Source organism: Frankliniella occidentalis, unplaced genomic scaffold (assembly GCF_000697945.3).
Source record: "Frankliniella occidentalis isolate FOCC.00 unplaced genomic scaffold, Focc_3.1 Scaffold1, whole genome shotgun sequence".
Classification (NCBI taxonomy): domain Eukaryota; kingdom Metazoa; phylum Arthropoda; class Insecta; order Thysanoptera; family Thripidae; genus Frankliniella; species Frankliniella occidentalis.
Window position 1 is genome coordinate 22,771 of NW_026267131.1, and position 10,319 is coordinate 33,089.

At 52.2% G+C, this 10,319-nt stretch overlaps 1 protein-coding gene across 3 annotated transcripts; it reads right to left on the reverse strand.

Annotated features, from left to right (window-relative positions):
- Nucleotides 1-776: 776 nt before the first annotated feature.
- On the reverse strand, nucleotides 777-9,772 carry LOC113216121 (uncharacterized). 3 transcript variants are annotated; one of them, XM_026435855.2, is made up of 14 exons: nucleotides 9,521-9,772; nucleotides 8,365-8,556; nucleotides 7,974-8,022; nucleotides 6,924-7,046; nucleotides 6,300-6,591; nucleotides 5,586-5,775; nucleotides 5,319-5,435; nucleotides 4,375-4,426; nucleotides 3,972-4,103; nucleotides 3,060-3,343; nucleotides 2,271-2,509; nucleotides 1,830-1,931; nucleotides 1,653-1,729; nucleotides 777-1,042 (listed from the first exon to the last, which is right to left on the reverse strand). In XM_026435855.2, the coding sequence occupies exons 2-14, from the start codon at nucleotides 8,467-8,469 to the stop codon at nucleotides 996-998; spliced, it is 1,809 nt and encodes a 602-aa protein (XP_026291640.1). In that variant the 5' UTR covers nucleotides 8,470-8,556; nucleotides 9,521-9,772; the 3' UTR covers nucleotides 777-995. The 3 variants fall into 3 exon arrangements, with proteins under 3 accessions (XP_026291640.1, XP_026291639.1, XP_026291638.1); XM_026435854.2 differs by having other exon boundaries at nucleotides 9,432-9,772; XM_026435853.2 differs by having other exon boundaries at nucleotides 9,187-9,772.
- Nucleotides 9,773-10,319: the final 547 nt, after the last annotated feature.

Below are 10,319 nucleotides of genomic sequence, written 5' to 3' on the forward strand. Positions count from 1 at the left end.
GTAACGTTCTACCATTCTAAATTTTACTCTTTTAGACACAAACAAGCAGCACCGCATGCCCGCTGCATCGCCAGCTATTTGTATCAAAATCACACTCCCCTTTTAGCCCATGATGTACAATTAAATCCCCCAATAAATCCTTTGTAAAAACTCAAAAACTCTCTCTCTCTCTCTCTCTCTCTCTCTCTCTCTCTTTCTGCCTCTCACTCTCTCGCTCTCTCCCTCTCCCCCTCTCTCTCGCTCTTTGGCCAGCTTGGCTCTCTATCTCCCATCCTCCTCGCAGGCAAACGCTCGCCGCTGCCGTTTGTTTACCACGTCCCCTCCCCCTCACCTCACATTTGCACCACTACACTGTAAATCAAGGGTGTCCAGCAGCTGTGCGACTTAAGTCGCACGACCCAGGTTTGTGTACGACTTTCATTGCTTCTGCCCGCTTCTGCCCAACTGCTTAGCGCGACTCTGCTCTTATGCGTTACATAATAAAAAAAAAAAAACTACCCTTGCTCGAAGGCTCCTACGAAGGAACTTGCGATACTGGTGAGCATACAACGATGAGCAATTCTTTCTGGAGCGGACCCCCTGAGTAATAACCGACCATGGTGCCTCTTTGGGTTGCGCGGTTGCCTATCCTGCTGGTAGAGGGGGTTCCTACGTCTTCCAACATAGTCCAGCCAATATGAGGAGAATTCTCTCTTTGGACACTTTTTTTGTTATGCAAACCTAAAACGTTAGTTATTAAAAGTTGAGGGATCAGGATGGATAGAGAGACAGTAAAAGAAGATTGGAAATAGAGGTTTATTAGTGCGGTCACCTGAAATATTCATAACATAAACGTGATAAAGTGTAACAAAATGTCTGGTCCCTTTCAGTCTTTCTCTTCTCTCTCTTTCTCTCACCCGCGTTCGTTTGTTCGCTTTCTAAAATTTGTAAGAATAACAATGTTTTCGAAGCCTGCACATTATTTTTCCAACCTTCGCGGTTGAATGAGTTGGTGACTAGATCCGAACGATGACAGGTGTTTCCGGCTCATCGGGATTGACATCTGCGAAAAAACATAAACAAGTGGAGTTATTAATGTTTCCGACCAGGCCATAGAGCGAGTTACTCCTCTTCCCCCTCTCTCTTTCTCTCTCTCCTTCCCCCATCTTCCCCCCTTTTCGCTCTCTTGTATGTACCTTGTGGCTGACTCACGCTGCGCGCATGCACGCTTTGCCTACGCGTTGCCCACTAGTATACGGGGCCATATTTCATAAGGAGCCGTGGACTGCGAGAATAGGCAACACACACGCATCCCTGCATGCGGTACAGTCTACAAGAGTGCTCAGCGGCGTAGTCAGCCACCTGGTTTATGTGTGCGTGTGATATGTCAAGAGAGTAAAGTACACCTCTCTGACACCAAGTAGCTGAAAAAACACGTTTTCGTATTCTTATACAAAGCTTTGTGGTACAATGTCGCATGCAGGTCGTCCACTGACGTCACAACACTGCCCGCACCCCGCACGCATGCTCCTTCGTTGTTTCTCAGCCTCGAACTGTAACACTTACACGTTCAGTGCGGCCCTTTTTTCGGTGCCTATGAATTATCACTGAACGTATTAACTGGGAAAACACTCTCCCAAGATTCACTCAACAGACTCCATTCTTCTACTTACACTGGTTGACATATTTCCTTAACTTCAACTCGTCGGCCTGGAACTGCTTTTCCGATGGTATCGCCTCGCCCGCCAGCCTGGTGTCGGAATGTCACATGTTAGAAGGACGTTCGTCCGACGTCCTCGGCTCATCAACAAACTCGGTAAAAAAAAAGGACAGGTTCTGCTGGGCCTCACCCAGGAATCGCCTCCACCAGGTCGGCGACGTGGAAGGGCATGACGAAGACGGCGGTCACCGGGATGCCGATGAGGAAGTTTGGGTGGTGGCGCGCGTCGAGGCTGCAAGACAAGAAGCGCAGGGGGGCTTAGTGCCGCTGCCTAGCGCAATGCTGCACGCCTACACCCAGAAAATGGTATCAAGGCAAAACAACGCCTTGCGCATTTGAGGCTGTTTTTACCTTAAAAAATACAAGAAAATTTTCCTGAAAAAACTAAAATCGTTTAAGTAGAGTAAAAATAATTGTCATTTGATCAACGACATTTCCTTGAAAACAATGGAAATGCCTTTAAAAGGGGATGTAAATGACCTTGTATTTTTTTTTAAATGAAATATCTTGGTTTAAGGATACCATGGATGCCTTTTTCTGGGTGTATACACTTCCAGTGCGTGGCGCTCACCAGACGGTGAAGAGGCGCGCGGGCGCGGAGCGTGGCGTGTGGCTCAGGCAGAGCAGCAGGGCCGAGACGAACTTCTGGAAGATGTCCAGGTCCAGGACGGTGGTGGTGGGCCTGAGCGCCTCGGCGAGGGCCGGCGTCGCGACCAGCACCAGGCACGTGGACTCGTCGGCCAGCACGGTCGAGGCCCGCAGCACGGGGCCCTCCTCCGGCAGCAGCGGGTCCTCGTGCATGTCCGTCACCTGTGGGCGGGCGCACGGGGCCAGAGAGCAAAGTAGTGAGGGACCGTTCACAATAATCGACATTCTAACGCTAGGAGTCCCGTATGGCTGGTCAGACTATCGCCCCCTCCCCCTTCTGCCTCCCTCGCAACTTTAGGACTCGACGAGTCAAGGGAGGCTGTTTTTCGAGGACTGCACTATTGAGTTGAGGGTGGTTATACTACACTGCCGTGTGCAGGTATATGTGGGCGCGTTGCCTACTAGGCCATGTGGTGCAGTTGGTGAGAGATGGAAGACAAAGCCCGCCCGCACGGCTGCATGCGGCACAATGTAACTACAAGATTCTGCGGGGTCTGAGGACTACCCTCCTGTATGCCTCCTGGAGGAAGTAATCCGTCATGATCCCAAAAAACATTGTTTTTTGATACCCCATTTCACATGAGGGAGCGCGTGATGAAAGTACCGGGTGTAACTGAGAATGCGCAGCAGTGTTGCGGGATTGCATACCCGCCAGGGCTGCAGGGGCTGCAGTTACACCCGGCACGTCACCTCCTCAACTCTCCAGCCCTACCTCGATGCGGCCGCTGGCGCTGAGGATGCGGGCCAGGACCCTCACGGCGCCGCTGAAGGCCCTGCCCGTCGCGCTCTCGGGCCCGGCGCCGTCCTTGCAGTACACGAGCAGGAGGCGGCGCGCCTCGGCGGGCGCCGGCGCCACGCTCACGCCGCCCTTTAGCGACGCCCTGCGCAGCGACAGCCTGCTGAGCGACGACTTGAGCGCCCTGTTGCCGACCGTGTCACCGTCGGCTGCGCCGCCGCCCGCCACCTGGAGGATCAGCAGCGACCGGTGGGGAGGACCTGCGGGGCACAGCAGCCGTTTAAGTCAGTGCAGTGCGGTGGGCGAGGCAGAAATGCATTTACAGCAGGACAAAATTTATTGCCCCATTTTTATTTAGGAGGTATATTAGTTTGGTAATGACACACTTTAGTTGGAGTAATTTGGGATTACAAATAGAAGCGATGGGGCATGGGCCATATTAAAATTACACAAATTATATCCCCGCGAAGAAGATTTTGTTTTTCGATGTGCACTTTTAACTAGGCTTACACACTGAAAAACCAGCAGTGTACTGCGTGCTTCTATCATCAACCCTTTAAAATTCGAACATATACAGGGTGGTCCACAGACCCCTTCCTTTTATTTGCTTATACTGTACCGCGTGCATGCGTGCGGGCGGGCTTGCCTACTGTCGCTCACCATGGGCGCCTTATGGCCCCAAGCGAGTATGCAACCCGGCCGCACGCCTGCATCCGGTACAGTATAAGCAAAATAAAGGAAGGGGTCTGTGGACCACCCTGTATTACGGCCGCGAAAAATAGGCTTACCATTCGCATAAAAATACGTGATTTGGACACTAGCTCTCCTCCTCGACTCCCTCTTATGGATGCACAGGAACAGGACACAAACGGAAGTTGGCGCGCATACCTCTGCAGAAGTTGCGCACGGCAAACAAGAGCAGGACGCAGAGGAGGGTGAGGGCAGCGGCCAGCACCACGGCGTTGCTAGTCGTGGTCCACTTGTCCGGCACCATCACCTCTGCCCGGACGCTGGGTGGGTCTGGAAAACAAGGGGGTTAGTCATCAGCACCAAAAGAAAAAGAAAAAAAATAATTAAAAAACTGCTAATTGCGTGTCAAGTGAACGAATATTCTTTGTGGGTGCAACTAATAATTAGTTGTCAGAGCCGTGCACGCCTTAGAACAAACGGGATTTGGCTTCATCCCCTCGATGAGCTTCTTTGTGCCGGAGATTTTTGATAAAAAGTATCACGCAAACAACTAATTTGTCGCACATGACTATTGACTACTGTGAACTTGGTATATACTCACGCAGAGGCACAGCCACAGTTGCAGTCGCCACGACGCATCCCCCAAGTTGCAGCTGACGAATGGCAAAGAGAGGGCATATTTTTCCTGTTTGTTAGTTACTTTACACTGAGAGGACAAGCGGCTCGGGAGGGGAATCCCCTGCGGTTCTGCTTTAAGATAAGAGGGGAGTTACGCGGGCGTGCGAGAGTCGTAATGTTCTATCGGAAACTTAATGGAAACCATTATAATCATACTGTCGTGATATTGATCCTAAAATATTTGTACCCCTGTTGGTTGATTGGGGCTAGCAGGGCACCAAAATAACTTATTTCTTGACTGCTTTTGACGTTATTTTGAGATTTAGTGTTATGAGTTATGACTTATAACTTTTGTTGTTAACAATGCACTTCTATAGTTATACTGTGCCGCACGCACGAGTGCGAGAGGGCTTGCCTATCGCCCCTGTCCACGGCGCGTCGCGGGACGAGCGAGTAGGCAACCTGCCTGCACGTATGAATGCGGAACAGCTACAGCATGACTACAGAAGTGCGAGGGATTAATCAGCCACCTCGCAGTTCTTTGGATATACTTTAGTTATTTGACTTGTCCAACATTTCACCACAGTCTCCACGAACAACATGGGCCTTATTCCAAAATCCGTAACTTTAACCTTTTACTCGGACATGTGTTTTGTCACATTGAGTAACTAACATTTGTTCGTGTAATAATAATAAGTTACAGAGCCCTTGCTGACGAACAAATCTAGTGACGCGCGAGAATGTTGCGAGTTGGAGGTTCTTAAGAAGTGAAGGTCCCCACGTCAATATTTGCTGGTTTCTAGAGATACGACGAAGGTCCTCAAGTAGCACGCACCCATGCCCGCCTCCGCCCGCCCCTTCCCGCCCCCGCCAGCCCTCGCCCGCCCCCGAGCCGCCGCCGCGCCCCTCCTCGGACGGGTGACTCACCCGGGCACAGTGGAAAAGGAGCGGCACGACGTGCGACGAGTTGACAGGGCCGGCGTCGAGGCGTGAGGAGACGTTGAGGCGGGTCACATTCCGGAAAGTCAACGCCGAGTCGAAGGGCTAGAAATGAAAGAGTACAACACGACGGCGTTTGAGCGCTAGGTGGTAAACAGTGAAACACATTCCAATGGGTGAAAAGTGAAAAGGGCGTAAACCCACGGACTTATTTGCATTGGACTTACGTAATTTTCGCTGGGGCCTTTCTCATACCTTATCCACGCAGCGCTCGGTCTGGTGGAAGCGGGTGCGCCGGCACTGGGGCGGCACGGTGAAGTCCCTGCAGTCCACGGGGCACTGGTCGCTGTGTAGGGTGACGCACACGCCGGGCAGCGCGGGCAGCGCGTCGGGCTCCGCGTCGCCCTGCTGGGGGACGCCGGGCGGCACAAGCCGCACGCTGGCGCTGCGAAAGGCGGCCGTTACACAGAATGACAGCTTTCTATTGGTGTGAGGGGGTCCGAACCATGTGACTTTAGAGGGGAGATATAATGGGGTCCCGAAATGATCAAGACGGTCATTAGAGTCGATAGGGAGCCCCGAGCCCCATGATATTTGTACCCCGGGGTTCAAATACCATATGGGTCTTAGGACCACCCTGATCTTTTTGAGACCCGATAGTATTTGGACACCCCCCCTTTCCAAGGGTTCGTCCAGAAAGTGTGTCCGTTTTTCTCAGATTCATTCGGCAAGTTACGTGAGTTCGGCGCCTGCGAGACTCGAGGTAGGCCAACCCGCAGTACACCCATGTACTGGAGGCAGAATGTATCTACCTACCAGGCGCTTTGAGAGACCACAGTTTGCAGTGGCCTGAACTAGGCAGGTTCGTAACGGCGAATGCGACGGACGTATGCTTTCAGGATGATCCCAAAGCCCAAAGCGCATCAGCGCCTAACTTTGACGTTTGACGGCGTCTCGCCGAACACTCACTCGTCCCCGACGATGTCCAGGACGGGCGTGCTGCCCCGCAGCAGCCGGCAGTCCTCCGTCGAGGAGCCCGGGCGCGGGGCCGGCCCGGGGCCGCTGCCGCCGCGCGACACGGTGGCCGTCGTCAGGGACACGTTGTAGGCCTTGGGGCCCGGCAGGTGGGACACGAGGACCTGGAGCGCGGCCCCCGCCGGCAGCAGCAGCGACTCGAGCGGCCCGAGCGCGCGCAGGGACACCTCCCAGCACTCATGCTCGGGGCCGCAGCCCTCGTCGTGGCTCACCAGGTACAGCGCGTCTGGCACAACAAGCAAAAACGCGTGACAGGGCGCATCGTGTGCGATAGCGATAGCCCACTTCAAAAGGTTGAAGGGGTGTTCCAGTAGAAGATGTAGACGGGGGGTGTCTGGGTGTTGGTGGCCCAGCCGTGCCACAGCCCTCAGCTACGAGGCATCAGCCCCCCTCCCCCCTCCCTTCTACATCCATCCCCGCCCGGCTAGGCTCGGCCGGTCGGTCATGGCCTGGCACATCTGTATGAAATTTACTTTTTCCAAGGATATTTTACTTGATTCAAGAACCTCGTTTTTGGGGTGCACCCTCAACCAAGGTGTATTAGGTCGTCGCTCTTACCCTCCGTCGGGGCCGTGAACGTCACGTTGGAGTGCTGCTGCCAGCTAGGGCCTTGCACCCCGCCCGCGAGGTGTCTTTGTGTGCTCTGCACGTGGCGCGTGTCCAGCGGTTCAATGCAGCAGGCTGTAATAACATAGAGAAACACTGTGGAAATGATTGTAAACTTAAAAGAAACAATTACATTGGACTTGAAGTGAAAGTCTGTGAAACGAGTTGTACACACTCAAAAAAAAAAACTGGTTGGACAACAGAAGTAACTTACAAAATATGTATTTTTAATTATTAAAACACAATATGGAATTCACTAGTAAGCTCTCCGCGATGGATTACGAGAAATCTTCGTATTTTAACATACTTTTCATTTCACACGTTCCTTGCTGCGTGATCACTATGTGGTCACGCTCCCATGTTCAATCATAGCCAACCAAAAATGAGCAGCACGGAATGTGTTTATTTTTTTAAAAAGTGCCACATTTCTCTTTAATTTACAAAACCTTTAAAAAAAAAGTTCCGACCAGAAACGGATCGTGAAAGCAGATGATACCAATTTAAGAGTAAGCTTTGTTCTACCTTTCTCCCATATTTCAAAAATAATTTATATGATTTAAGAAAAACATTACGGGCTCTAGTGTAAAAAGAATTGTGACCGCGCTGGTCTATCACCATATCATTCGTTTTACGGCTTGTGTACAATCCGGCGTCCTCCCTGTGTTTAGTTTATAAGGGGGGGCTCCAGCGGAGGGAGCGGGTGGGGAGGGGGCGCGGCCCGCTCGGCTCGGGCGTGCGGCGACGGAAATCGAGCCTCAGCCTCAGCCTCAGCCTCAGCCTCAGCCTCAGCCTCACTATCCCCCCTAGCACAATATTTAAGATAGCTGGTCCTGCTCTCGCTTCTCTGTCCTTACCGAGAGTAAAAGCAATGACACCTTACTTAATTATTCTTATGTTTACTTATGTTTAGTCTCAGTTAAGTAATGATTGTAAGGTATCATCTGCTAAAAACTGAAGAGTAGTGAACTTGTCCAAACAAATCAATTGGAGACGATGACGTACCATCGCTGTGCTCAAAGTATCCGCACGGCACAGGAGCCGCAGATGCAACCTGGAAGGCGTGTGAAATGGTCATTAGAACAGTCCAGTTCCCCACACTCTAAATGTAAATGAATAAAATTGTCCCCTCATGTTGACGTAGTAGCGCCAGTGCGGTGATGCGCGTCACAACTTGCTTTAAAAGTCCCACTTTTTTGGCATCTTTCGTGCGCATTAGAGTGTAAAATGCGAATCTCATGCGCACAATATAACGTATTAAATGCGCTAAAAATGTGGGATATTTAAGGCGCACTTTGATGCGCATCGCCGCATTTTCTGCGCATTTTATATGCGCAACTTTCGCTACTGAGGGTTGGTGTTGCACTGCCTTGCAGCAGCCGCCCCCTGTGCGTACCTGCATCAGGCAGGAGGGCTTCACCCGGTCTGCCTGCGTCACCTCGACGCACTTGAGGAGCTCCAGGCACGCGAGAAACACCGTGCACGCCAGATCTGGGCGCATGGCGGGGCCAGATCCGAGGCCAGGCGAGAAGAGGAGGGATGGGGCGAAAGGCAGCGCGCGTGTCTTTGCATCAAGCTGTTGCTCCGCCTGGAAGACAGACGATCAATAACAGCGTATCCCCACCCCCACCCACCAACGCTACCCCGAAACCAACCGGGGGGTTGGGGTGGGGGGGAGGGGACGAAATTATTTAACGGCTCTCGCCAGCAAAGTTAAGTGAATCTTACGAAGCGTTTCGAAACGCGTTGAAAACAATCATTTTAAAATGTCTAATTTTCTACTTTCTTGTAGAAAATAAGCTCTAGGTATTTAAAAAAAGAAAGTAAAAAAATCAGACCATAGCAGCAGTTATATTCCCTGATAATACAATCGAGAACAGGTGAACCGGCCCCAGAAAAATATAGGGGTTCTGTCAGCCTGAAGCCCTCCCAGATTCATGAATATTTCGAGGCCAGACAGAAGGTTGACGGGGGACACCAACACGGACGCCTCAGTATTGATTGGCCTGCACTTCGGCATGAGTGTACCCCGTGTCCCCAGTCACCTGCACAAATGGGAAGGGATGATTTGGAGTCAAATCATAAAAGAGTGCGCTTTGAAAGTCATACGAGGACTTGAGGACAGTGGCCAAAAAAGTAAGGGGAGAATGAATACGCATGCGGCTCTACACTGCAAACAAACACAACGTCGTAGAAAAAAAATGCAACATCTCCAAACCTGTCGTTTCCTCTGTTGCGATACGGCACCCTTACGGTCTGTTCAGGGTAGTGAGAGGCTCAGACGAATTTCACAGTAGCTAGGAGCGTCACTTGTCCCAACAGGTTGCCAATAAATTCTGCCGACGGGCGCGCGCGGGGATGACTTCTTGGAAGACGCGGGCCCGCCGTACGACCAACGGATCCGCGACCAGAACAAGTGGGAGCGGAAACCAACTCAGCCATTCGCAGAACTCTTTCTTTTACCCGCGGAGTCTTCTCCAAGGCTCCAACCGCTGGAATGGCTCTGTGACCCTCGAGGGTGGGGTGGGAGGTGGGTGCGGGCCTCCCCTAACCTCTTCGGGATGGCGCTGTGACGCGGGCGCGCGGCTCAGCCGACCAGCGACTCGCCCAGATGAGCGGCCCCGTGGGGCCGAGCAGTCCTTCTAACGCGGCCCGGGACGCCTCGTCCCGCGGGCCCAGCGCGAGCAGCAGCCCCCAGCAATGGTACTCCAAAACCTGAGGCGTTACGCGTCCGACATCAGAGCTATCAGTTCGACGTTCGACCCGACCTCGGCCCGCACTGCGCGGGGCTGGGCAGTGGGGTGGTCGTTTCAGCGCGTAGTTGTGGGTTGTGGGGTGGGAGGAGGGGCTGGCGAGGGGGAGGGAGCGCTGATCGACTGACAGACAGACTGCCATCACCCCCCCTCCCCCCTACACCCTTTGTTTCTCTCTCTCTCTCTCTCTCTTTTGTCCAGTTGCTGCGTGCAGTGAGAATTGTGCGAAGGAATACTGAGCACTATTTCAAATTGCAATCACTCCTTACCTACTTTTATTATGTAATCTACAAATATTATTTTGATTATTTCAAAGAACAGGGTTCTGCTATATAAAAGCCAGATATAAAAATCGAAAAGCTTACATAAAAAATGTCACATTTTAAAAGAACAAACATCAATAGAAATCCACGTGGTGGGCGACGGTAGCGCGCCTGCGGAAGTGCGGGTAGGCCGCCCCGCAACACACGGCAGCAGCGCTCGGCGGCCTACCCTGCTATCCACAGGCGCTTGGCCACCAGCTGTCTCCGAGCTCTGGCCCACACACTTCAACACATCCACAATCACCGATTCTGAACCTAAATAACACACAGCCGTC